We start from the raw sequence: 10,863 nt of genomic DNA, 5'->3' as shown, positions 1-10,863 counted from the left end.
GTGGCCCTCTCGCTATCGCTCGAGATGTATACGTGGCCCCCCAGACCTTCTTCGCTCCCCGAAGGGACGATTGACTGCGTCAGGCACCGGAAATAAGGCGTGGGAGGCGCCATAATCTTGTCCACCTGAAATGCGATTCTTGACCGCTGTGCACCGCTGCATCCAAAGGCTATACGCTCACATGCGCGCTTCGATGAGCGACCTTACCGGTCGATGGACAATCGCAAGTGAACTCAAGCACTTGCGGGAGCCGCTTGCCCCCTTCTTGGAAGACCATGTTTCTAGTGATTCTTCAATGTTAGAGGGAAGCATGAAGAATGATGACTGAGGATGATTTGGATATTCTGAGGCGAAATCGCTTTAACGACTGCTCGTCTACGGGACTGTGAAGTCGGATTCTTTCTGTCAGTTAGACGATGAGGGTGACTGCAAGATCGCGCTGGACTTTTCAGCAAAGATCATCATTGTCATTGACTCTATTTCCCGCCGACGGGTTTCGATTTTGTTCGATTTTATCCCCTGTAATTCCTGTACGAGTTATGATTCATGGTACTTACAACTACACGGTATCCCGAGTATCCTGACGATCATCAAGGTTGCGGTGAATGTCCGGACCGTCGCCGGCATCCGAGAGGGTCCAGATGAGTTTGGATAAGAAATACTCAGCAGCTAAACAGGTCCAGTGTTTATTTTTGTCAGCTGGCTCGATTCTCCAGAATCCCTGATTGTCAGGTCAGTTCGGCCTATTCTGTCAAGCGGACTGTGATGTGTGATGAGGTCAGGGAATCGCTTTCTATCTTGAAACCATTGTTCTCAGGAGGGGCATTCCGGGCAGTTGCGATTGTCGAGCAGAATGTTACCAGTGATCAGTCTGAATGAAGCTCTGAGAGACTCGCCTCTCTTCAGGTATGATGTATTTAGATGAAATGATACAAAAGCGGTTCACCATTGGGATCGTAGGCGGCTAGCGCTTCGCGGGGGAAAACCGAAGCCGGAACTCCATCTCGGCATCCGGAGACAGAGATCCATTCCACGTCGAAGGCAGAATGGCTGACGGATGCTTCGGTGGAGAACCTTCGATCAGCTCGTCGGATAAGATATCCTCGTTCCCCATTGGCAGGGTTCGAGATTTTGATATGAGTCCTTGTTGTATACACCCCTGCCTGATTCCAGAGAACGTCTACGTGAAAATGAACAAAACATAGATGAGCTGGAAAATAAAATCGACCGCACAGTGAAGGTGAGTCTCGCTCCGAGATTCTGCGATTAGCATTATGCTTGGCCACATTTCCGTCCAGCTTTGCTGTCGCTCGCCATCCCGTTTCCGAGAATTGCATCGGAGATTGTAGGTACGAACATATGAAGTCGGTAACGGGACATTCTCTCGACCTCTCTCTCATCCAGGGCTGCATGGCCATGATAGAACAAGGGAGACAATACAACACTTCGATGAAGATATTCTTCGACGCCCTTGATGATCTCTCGAGCCACTTCAAGGACAACGCGCAGATACAGGTCGGTCACGGTTATGATTTTATGATAGAAGATGCCAGTGTACCATCTGCCCATCCTCGTGAGTTCTAGAACATCGAGCTGATTTGTCGCGGCGCCGCCAGAATTGAGCTTCGACTTCCCCCCTTTCGAATCCGCCAGCGAGGCTTTCGTCACGGCCTTCTACTTACTTTTACGCTTAATCGAGGGTCGAGCATAAGGATCGGGGTCACTCGGACATCGACCAGACCCTGCCTCATACGAATCCCAATATCCCTCCATCGACCATTCGGAGGGTGGATTTTAACTCGTTCTCCTCGCGCATATCTCCTTCAAGGCTTGGATCGATGATATCATCAAAATAGGACGTGACATCATAGAGTTTGGATCGATTTTGGTGGACCACGGAGAACGTAGTTTTGCAAAAACTCTCACGACCTTCCTTAAGAGGTAAGCGAATCCGATTCGAAGAGGACATTACGAGACCGTGAGGTCGCGATTGCACCGGTAGCTTGGCGGGCTCGATTCCACTTACTAGCATGAGGTTCCTTCACGCGCATAGTCACGAGAATCGGGAGGTCTTGAATACGGAGTTCCCCGGACGAACCTTCCTCAGCTCCCCCGAGGAAACTCTCGCTGGTCCCATGAAGGCTCAACTTGGAGGATTGCGTTTCACTATAGATTTCAATCGATCAAGTCATGCCATTCCGGTGCATCATACCCGATCGCTTTTTACAGTGACGTGAAAAAACTCAAGGAATCTCGGAGTGCTTTCCTGAAAATCTCGCTAGAACTGGACGGATCCTTGAATCGCTATGCGCAGCTTCCTAGGTGAGTGACAAGCAGTGAGTGGGAATGTTGGATCTGAGAACGAATCCCTCCCCGCTCCGTTCATGAGGCTGTAGCATAGCCCCAATCAGCTGATTATTTTTTTTAGGAATAAATGTTCTGAAGTTGAAGAAACAGGGAAGTTACTCACAGCAAACAGGACCTGCTTCCAACACACTGCCATAGAATACGTAGGACAGATGAGTAAAGTTCAATCAGCCAAATCTCATAAGGTATATCGCTTCCTACCGAAATCCATCCCCTTAGAATGGTAGTCGATTGTTTTTCCATCTCCAGGAGGAAAGATCTCTCCGATTCCACGGCCGTTCCAAAATAGAATTTTCAAGAAAGAAGCCCATGGCTTCCTCGGAAGTACGGGCTTCCAGGAGGAGGTCGAGCATGGCTTAAGCTCCCCAACTGTGACGCTAAGCGTTTTAAGATACCCTAAAGAGATGTAGGCTGCGTCCGTTCCAAAGGCCCCCTGCACTTGCCGCCATGGCCGCTCAATGGATAGCGATCCGAATTCTATCGATAGGGGGGTGAGAGATACTTTTCTTTTCGGTGTCCAATCGAAACGTCTCACGTCAGACCTGCGACCAAGCGCCAAGTTATCATTACACCTCCCCGAATCATTTGTTCTCCTCCTTTTCGGAGAGACTCAGGGCTGTGTCCTCGTGTCGATTCCCCCGGACCGAAAATGGAAGTCGTTGCGGTTCCCCGGCTGACACATTGGAAGACGAGACAAGGTCTCCCCTAATTGCGTGGATCCTCTTAGCTTGTCGCATCCAGCACTCTGCGTTGATCGGGACGTCATCATGAGGGTCGGCCTTAGCATCCATAGAGGAGGGGAATACAAGCCGGAATAACAGTTCCCGGTCCTTAGGCGAAAATCCAGGGGCCGGAGGACCCGATATACTTTCGAGCCCCGAACTACGGTAGAATTATATTCGGACTCTTTTTCGCAGGTAATGGAGGCTCTGCTCGGTCAAATGCAGGCCTTCAGGACGTATCATTCGCAAGCGTTGAAAACATTCACTGAACACGAACCCAAACTCGAGGAGGCATCCAAATACTTCGGCTCCAGGCGGAATAGTCACGAGAAAGAATGGATGACGCTTTCGAGAGTTAGTGTCTGACGACCATGCATTTATTTCGGTGTTGATGCTTATTGCGCCGTTCCTTCCCCTATGAGAGCGTCCCCCTCCCTTCGAACGGAGGAAGTATATGGAACATGCGCAGCTGGAGTCATCATCCGACGTCACCCGCTCTGGGAGTAGATCTAATCCTTCATATTCCCGGTGTGGATTTCGCCCCGCCATTATACGCGATGTTCGTGAGAATGCTCTTGCCAGTCCTGCGATTTGGGGAAGTAGGCTGCACTTCCCGAGAAATTCTCCGGCGGCCGCGTAGCCCGAGTTTTCGACGGTCGATGTATGCGCAGGGGGGAGGGGGTTGGGGGATTTTCGACTCCGCGTGCTCTTTTCACGAGGAAGGAATAGAAATATGGAACCATTATAGCAAGGGCGAGCCCGCGGTCGCCCGACCGCAACTGTTTTCGGGAGAAAGCTCAGAGCTTCAGTTCGAGGCGACGCAGCTCAGTGGGAGGGCTTCGCAGGAATCCTCGAGCCTCCGGATTCGACCGTCTAATGTCAGTTCACTCGGATCAATTTCAGGAATTAGAAACTTACCTGAGACAAGTTTCCGGCGAACCCGATTGTCCGCTCCCCCTCGGTGAGGGTCTTTTGGAAGGATACCTGTTCAAGAAAACGACAAGTGCTTTCAAGACATGGAACCGACGGTGGTTCGTACTAGAGAACGGGCGGTTGTCGTACAGGTGAGTTCCCGATAGATCTCCATCCCTGTCTGGCAGGAGTTGACTGCAATCGACCGAATCGGATGAATTCTTGGATGGAGACAGTTTGTTGGATCGCTGCCACCAGTAAAACTCAATCCTCGGATAATGGAGATGTCTCATGAGTCACAGCACCGAATCCGCAGCGTTAGGCTGCGCAGGAACTGTCTAGAGCAGCATCGCAGCCTCATGACCGATCTCAGGCCGCGCTCAGTGTAGCCCGCATGCTGGCAGACTGATTCATGCAAGTTCTTCGACAGGAAACGTGATTCGGAAAACAGAAATCTGACCGTCATGGAAGAGGACTTGCGTTTATGTTTAGTGAAAGTATTGATCGGTGGGGATCGGCGACATTGTTTCGAGGTTGTGTCGCCGCACAAGAGTCACATGCTCCAAGCTGATTCGGAGAAATCGCAGAAACTCTGGGTCGAAACTATCAAGAAAGGTGAGTGACGATGATGCATGATCCGGAATCCGCAGATAAGATGCTGCTCTGGAATTTCCCCTTGTCTGACTCCATTTGCTCTTTTGAAAGGTATAAACAAGGCGCACAATATGAATTTCGAGGAGCTCGCGGTGCCGCCTCCATCGGTATCGGCTGGAGGCAATGAGAGGTTGGTGTATTCTTCAGCGAGGGGAAGCCAGTGCGTCGTACTAATGTCAGTCCGAATCCCTATCTAAAGACACGGAGCTCGTTGGAGAGTAGCCTCAGAGACTTACCCCAGCTTTTTGGAAAACAGGTGCGTTGATTGCGGCTCCCCTAAGCCAGAATGGGCAATCGTGAATATCGGGGCGACTTTATGCATCGAATGCTCTGGAATTCACCGATCTCTGGGGGTTCATATATCCAAGGTGAGAAGCTCTGGTTCACTTACCGGATTTCCTTCCCTTTTTGGGGAGAATCGAAGATATCGAGTGATCTTTTTCTCGATTCTAGGTTCGATCACTGAAACTAGACTCGTGGGAAGGCGAGACCGTGAAAATTATGGAAAGACTTGGTAATACCGCAGTGAATAAGGTCAGCTACAAGACGATCAGGGATATCACGAGGTGTCGCAGACCTGAGATCCCATGGATAAATGGCTCATGGACTCATGGATCATCGAATTCCAGATACTCGAGTATTCTTGTGAGGAATCTCCTAAGGCCACGCACGATTCCGATAGGTCCTCCAGAGAAGAGTGGATCCGGCTGAAATACGTAGAAAAATCTTTTGTGAAACCCCTCGTGCCGGATGGAGACAAAGAAATTTATAGGCGGTGGACGGTCATGAATTCAAGGTGTGTATCTCATTCCACGGAGTCCGATTCGAACGCTCTGATGAGCGTCTTTCGGACAGTCAGACATAGCAAGCATTTCTCTCAGACTGCCGATACAGTGAAAGCTCGTTACTACGAACACGAAGGGACCGACGAAACTGGTTCGTTGTACCGAGTTTTCGCTGTAAGGAATGCCGCTCAGCACTATCCCTATGGCGAGCTGGCCAAAGGAGGAAAAATTCCTTGTTCGTTGTACCGAGAAATTCGCTGTAATGGGGGTCGTTATAACGAGCTTTTACTGTATCATTTTCATGGGAGGGGGAGGAAGGCCCAGCTGAGAATCTTGGACCGCCTCCGCGCGGCTCGAACTCCCTCCACGCAGCCAAATGTTTTCGCGCGCCACTTCCCTCCCTGCACAGACCGCTACTCGAATTGGCGGGGTTGACTTGATTCGCATGACTTTACAGTACGCAGGACTACGGTTCTGATGTTCTGGTGCTCGGTGGAGAGGAGCACTCGACGGCCAAGTTCAGAGGGGAATCTTCAGAGGAGAACGCGGATGCGGTGGGTCATCGGTCACGGCGTATCTGATGCGAGCTGATCCTTATCATGGTCACGGCGTCTAAGCCTTCCCCTCTCATCTCAGGTTCTTGTTCCACAGGCTCCGAGTCGAATCTTCGACATGAGCGAGTTAAGCCCCTCCAAGCTGCTGTACGAAGCTGCTGGTGTCGATGACTTACACTTGATGCTCCACGCCTTGGCCCTGGGCGGGAATCCAAACTACCACTGTGCTGAAGATCATGATAGGACACCGCTGCATAGGGTATGTCTCAGGTCCGATGGGGCTCGCGTGCTCTGACATGATAATCATTTGCCCGATTCCGCGGGAGGCTGTTTTTCTTTGTCTCAAATACCCGGGAACTTCCAGGCGATCATGGGTGGACCGTGGGTTTCGGCAGCTGAGCTCCTCCTCTTGAATGGCGCTCAACATACTGCTGTCGATGGGGATCGTAGAACTCCGTTGCATATGGCATCCCAAGTGAGCTCCGTCGCCCTTGTGGGTCTTCTCCTCAAAAAGGTAGTTCTAGAAGATGAGCCTCATGTACTCATTTCATCGATAAGACTTTCATTCGTGATTCGTGACACGGAGCAAAACTGACAGCTACCGCAGAATAATCAGTGAGACCGAGAAAATTCCCCATGATGAGTGCAGCTCCAAGCTGAGACTCCCATTGTAACATTTCGCTGCGATAAGTCTCCGGTCCTTTCGTCCCCGGAAGCTGACGTCTTCCTCATGTATATCTGGATGTACCACAAATCCCCTGCCTCCCTCGATTCCTTCCATGATTTCGTTGCCCACCATTCGATATCTACTGCCTGAAATCTTCAGGGAGCCGACAGAGATGCTCTCGATCGCGATGGGAACTCCGCCCTCTCCCTGGCCGTAGCGAATGGTAACGCCGAGATCGTCACTCTCATACGTCTGGATAAATTCCGCGAAGATCTGAAATTGGAAGATTCAGATTTCACCGGTGGTGAGGAAGCTAATTCTGCAATTACAGCTCGAATCTGTCAACTTCTGTATCCGTTGGATTGCTCAGAAATCGAACGATGTAATTTCTATTCGGGTTCTCAGGGGACGACGTGTTCGAGCAAGTGATGCGGGACTTCAGCAGTAAAACAGGCTCCAGCATTGGGGATCAGACATCGGAGAAGACCACTTGACGGGTCTCAGGCACCAGGACATCTGCAGCTCGGAACGAATGCTATAATTTCCTCTCAGCAAGCAATTTCATCCAAAGGTCACGGATTGAGTGGAGTCGGACGCTTGTAGAAGGGGATGTCAAGTCGTTTTCAGATTTCCCAGATGCTCGAGTATCAGCGCTCAATTCTGTCCAACCACCGAGCGTCGCGGCGTATGGATCTTCTCCCGCAGGACAATGAACCAAAGAGGCCTTTAGCACGGAAGAGGAGAGAGGCTCGAAATTTCGAGCGAATATTCCAAGCTCACTTGACATTCCCGTGCACGTTCTCCGCATACGCTGAAAAAAAATGAGCGACCGAGAAAATCTGAATAAACTGATCGTTGCGTAATATTTTTCTGAAGAATGACTCCACAGAAGGAGAAAGACTCCTTTGGCGATCGGACAATAGGGACACGCTCATTCGCCGCCCGTATTGGTTGTGAAATTGTCGGAGTTCGGCACTGTTGCACAGTGACATGTCTTGAAAGAAGGAAGAAGGCACCCGAAAATCCGACTTGGTCATACCAGCTTTGCTTTGGAAGCGTCTGACTTCTGACTCAGTAGATTCGTAACAGATTCTTGTCTGCTCCCCCGCGTCGGACAGACTGTTGGAAATTCGTGTCACCAACGAGAATCGACCGTATATCGTGGAATGGAATGTGCTTTCGAGATCCAGATCACTTCGAGGCATCTGCAGAGAGATTCCGATCGGGCCCTTTCACTATCCGACACGACGATTTCTCCTCAAGAATCATTCTGCTTACAATGATTGTCCCCATGTCCTATGATTGATGAGGGTGAGGCCGCCCTCATCAATCATGATCGCGGCCTCCCCAAAGAGGAAGCCGCGGTTCCGCGGATGGGGAGATAGTTGGGTAGTCTAGTTGGCTTATCTCGAGGGGGGATGAATCAGAAAATCGGCAGCGATCAGCCTCGCTGATAGGAGATATGATCTCGCCGTTTTTGGCGCTGTTTCCTCAAGCGAGCTACTTCGCCTTCATAGCGCCGTCTGGCGGAGCCCCGTGCAATTTTTCTTCGACATCTGATCCAGAGAGAGACGCTGATATCCACACTGGTGCTGCCGCTTCTGATGCTCCGAACCAGGAGCCCTGATCTGCATCTGCTTGCCGTAAACATTCGAAAGGATCGCCATTCGCTTTAGAACCCTGTCAGGCAGGAGGTGAGGTCGTGCCTGGTGAGAATTACTGCGGGTCGTCAACAGTCGATGTCTCGAGCTACGACTCTAAGTTCCGCAAGACTTCTGGAGCCTTGAAGAGAATTCCCCAAAGAGGAAGCCGCGCCCAAGCGAAGGTTCCGCGGGAGATGGAGCGAACCTCAGGAGTCGGCTCGTGATAAGCCTACACTCGACGCGTCGACCAGCGAAATCCGAGTCCACCCGATATCCACAGCTCGCCCTCGTCTCGAAGAGCTTGACTGAATCGATCATAACGGCCAGAAGGCGAGGAACGATGCTTAGTTCTCCTCTGCATACATCCCGGCGGGTGCCGCCGCCGTATACGGCGACAGAACTTGCGACCCCCTCCCAAGCTTCCCTGAGCTTGAGCCGGTCCCTACAGCCAATAGGTCAGTCTCCGGTAATCCCCTACAGCCAGTCTCAGGGAGTCGATCGAGAGTGCGCTCTAGATGTCGTCAATGACAGGGAAACGCTAAACCTGCACCTGAGCTCTCCGAGTAATATGGGGAGCGGCGGGGGCACAAATAGCTTCAATCTGGTCAACAGCACGAGTAGAGCTATGTCGAACCGAAGCTCTGTTCCGCGTTTAGCCGTCGATGCGAACAACTCATTATTTAAGGAAAGCAAAGCTTCGCATCGGAGAGAAAGAAGATCGGCGGGCGGCCTCGGAGGGGTCAGTAACGGCCATCACAGCGATGAAGTGGTAGAAGTGCAAATCCTTCCTCAAGACGACAACTGGGGCGACAACACGACTTGCATCACGGGAGCAACATCGGAACGCTCGATATCAGCGGAAGACATATCGAGACTCGGTTCGGATGTTCGCGGTGTATCTGGATTTTTCCTCTTCCACATGTGGCTCGGAAGCGTCGTCGCAGCTCTGCTGTCCGTGGCAGCTCTTCTGTCCCCCCTCGCGATGTTGCTCATACCTAAGCTTCCCATCTGGGATCAGCCCTGGAAAGTCCAAGCCTGCGGCGCGGAATGCGACGGACTTCTCATAAGTTTTGCTTTCAAACTTGCCTTTCTCTCGGTGGCATGCTGGGCGCTCTTCTTTCGCAAACCTCGCGCAACTATGCCGCGAATATTCGTGTTCCGAGCGGTCTTCATTGTCATCATCGTGGTGATCTTGGTCTGTTTCTGGCTCTTCTATTCTGTGAGGATTTACGAAAAACGCTACGAGGACTTCGATCTGACATACCTATCGATCGTTCAATTCGCCGATTCATTGATCATCTCATTATTGTGTTTGCACTATATATTCGTTCTGATGCTTGAGATCCGTCACTTACAGCCTCAATATTTTGTGAAAGTGGTGCGCAGTCCAGACGGCGCTAGCAAGTGTTACTCGCTGGGAGCAATTAGTATTCAGCGAGCCGCAGTCCAGCTGCTCGAAAATTATTATCGCGATTTCCCTGTGTATAATCCTTTCCTGGAACAGCTCCCGGTGTCTGGTTCATCGAAGAAGCATTCGCAATCATTCAAAGTTTACGATTTGAATGGATCAGCTTCTCAGACATCACATACGAGTGCTCAAACCAGCGGCAACGGAAGAAGAACCACTGATCGCCTTTACGCCGAGCACGAATACGAAAAGCGAGTCCGAAAGAGAAGGGCTCGCTTGATAACGGCAGCGGAGGAAGCCTTCACGCACATTAAAAGAGTTCGCGAGAATCAGGAGCCGTCCACTCAGCTCCTCATGGATTCGCAGGAAGCCGCGCAGGCTGTTTTTCCGTCAATGGCGCGTGCTCTTCAAAAGTATCTGAGGATCACTAGACAACAGCCTCGCCATACGATGCAAGGCATCCTCGAGCACCTCAGCAGTTGCTTACACTATGATCTCAGTCCGAAAACATTCCTCGAAAAATATCTGAAATCTGAACCGGTTCTACAGGACGAACGCGAGCTATCAACCCAGATCCAGTCGTGGGCCTTAGTCTGTGACGTGTTCCTCTCGAGACCCATAAAGAATGGACTGACCTTCATCTTGCGTCAGGGCGACGTGTCCCTGATGGCAACAGTGTCTGACCTCCCTCACTTCAACATTACAGAGGAAGTTGTCGACCCGAAATGCAATCGATTCGTTCTTCGCCTTCAGTCGGAAACCTCAGTATGAGGTTCAACCGCACAAAGTAGCGGGTATGGGGGAACAGAATCTCAGCTCTCGAGTCGTTGAGTCAAGCTGACCCTTCGAACGGTCTGTTTCTCAAGGATCGAGGATTGTACCTGCTGACAGGAAGCCCGGGGAATCCGAAAGGGAGAACTTTTCTGCTACACGAGGCCACTTGTGACTAGCCATCCCTAAGACCCTGAGCTAATGACAGGAACCAACGAGAAACGGGGCCGCCGACGGAGTGCTATCGTCAGATTCGGTCTTGCGAAGCATATACAACTTTATTTATGACAGGACCGCACCTGCAAGCGTGATTCAGCGGGCTGGGACGCCAGCGAGGTCGCACCGAGTGCCGTCAATTTTCACGGTATTTCCAGGCGATC

At 51.2% G+C, this 10,863-nt stretch overlaps 2 protein-coding genes across 2 annotated transcripts; both read left to right on the top strand.

Annotated features, from left to right (window-relative positions):
- The first annotated feature begins 853 nt into the window (after positions 1-853).
- CenB1A (Centaurin beta 1A) lies at positions 854-7,518 on the top strand. The gene is given in 17 exon segments (XM_029112980.1): positions 854-906; positions 1,174-1,240; positions 1,405-1,515; positions 1,829-1,941; positions 2,230-2,322; positions 2,429-2,552; positions 3,285-3,443; positions 3,993-4,153; positions 4,432-4,616; positions 4,707-4,785; positions 4,912-5,023; positions 5,109-5,189; positions 5,285-5,451; positions 5,983-6,253; positions 6,359-6,508; positions 6,821-6,965; positions 7,067-7,518. Coding segments are annotated over 17 exon segments (2,160 nt in total). The 3' UTR covers positions 7,156-7,518.
- A 1,354-nt stretch (positions 7,519-8,872) lies between these two features.
- Positions 8,873-10,483, top strand: Vang (Strabismus domain-containing protein Vang). The gene has a single exon (XM_003738197.1). It carries the CDS (start codon positions 8,873-8,875, stop codon positions 10,481-10,483), a length of 1,611 nt encoding a protein of 536 aa, XP_003738245.1.
- The last annotated feature ends 380 nt before the right edge of the window (positions 10,484-10,863 follow it).

Source organism: Galendromus occidentalis, unplaced genomic scaffold (assembly GCF_000255335.2).
Source record: "Galendromus occidentalis unplaced genomic scaffold, Mocc_1.1 scf7180000075830, whole genome shotgun sequence".
NCBI lineage: Eukaryota > Metazoa > Arthropoda > Arachnida > Mesostigmata > Phytoseiidae > Galendromus > Galendromus occidentalis.
This window is presented reverse-complemented; position numbering and strand designations above follow the sequence as displayed.

Coding starts and splice junctions, on each gene's coding strand:
- Vang (XM_003738197.1), top strand. CDS start 8,873: ATGGGGAGCGGCGGGGGCACAAATAGCTTCAATCTGGTCAACAGCACG.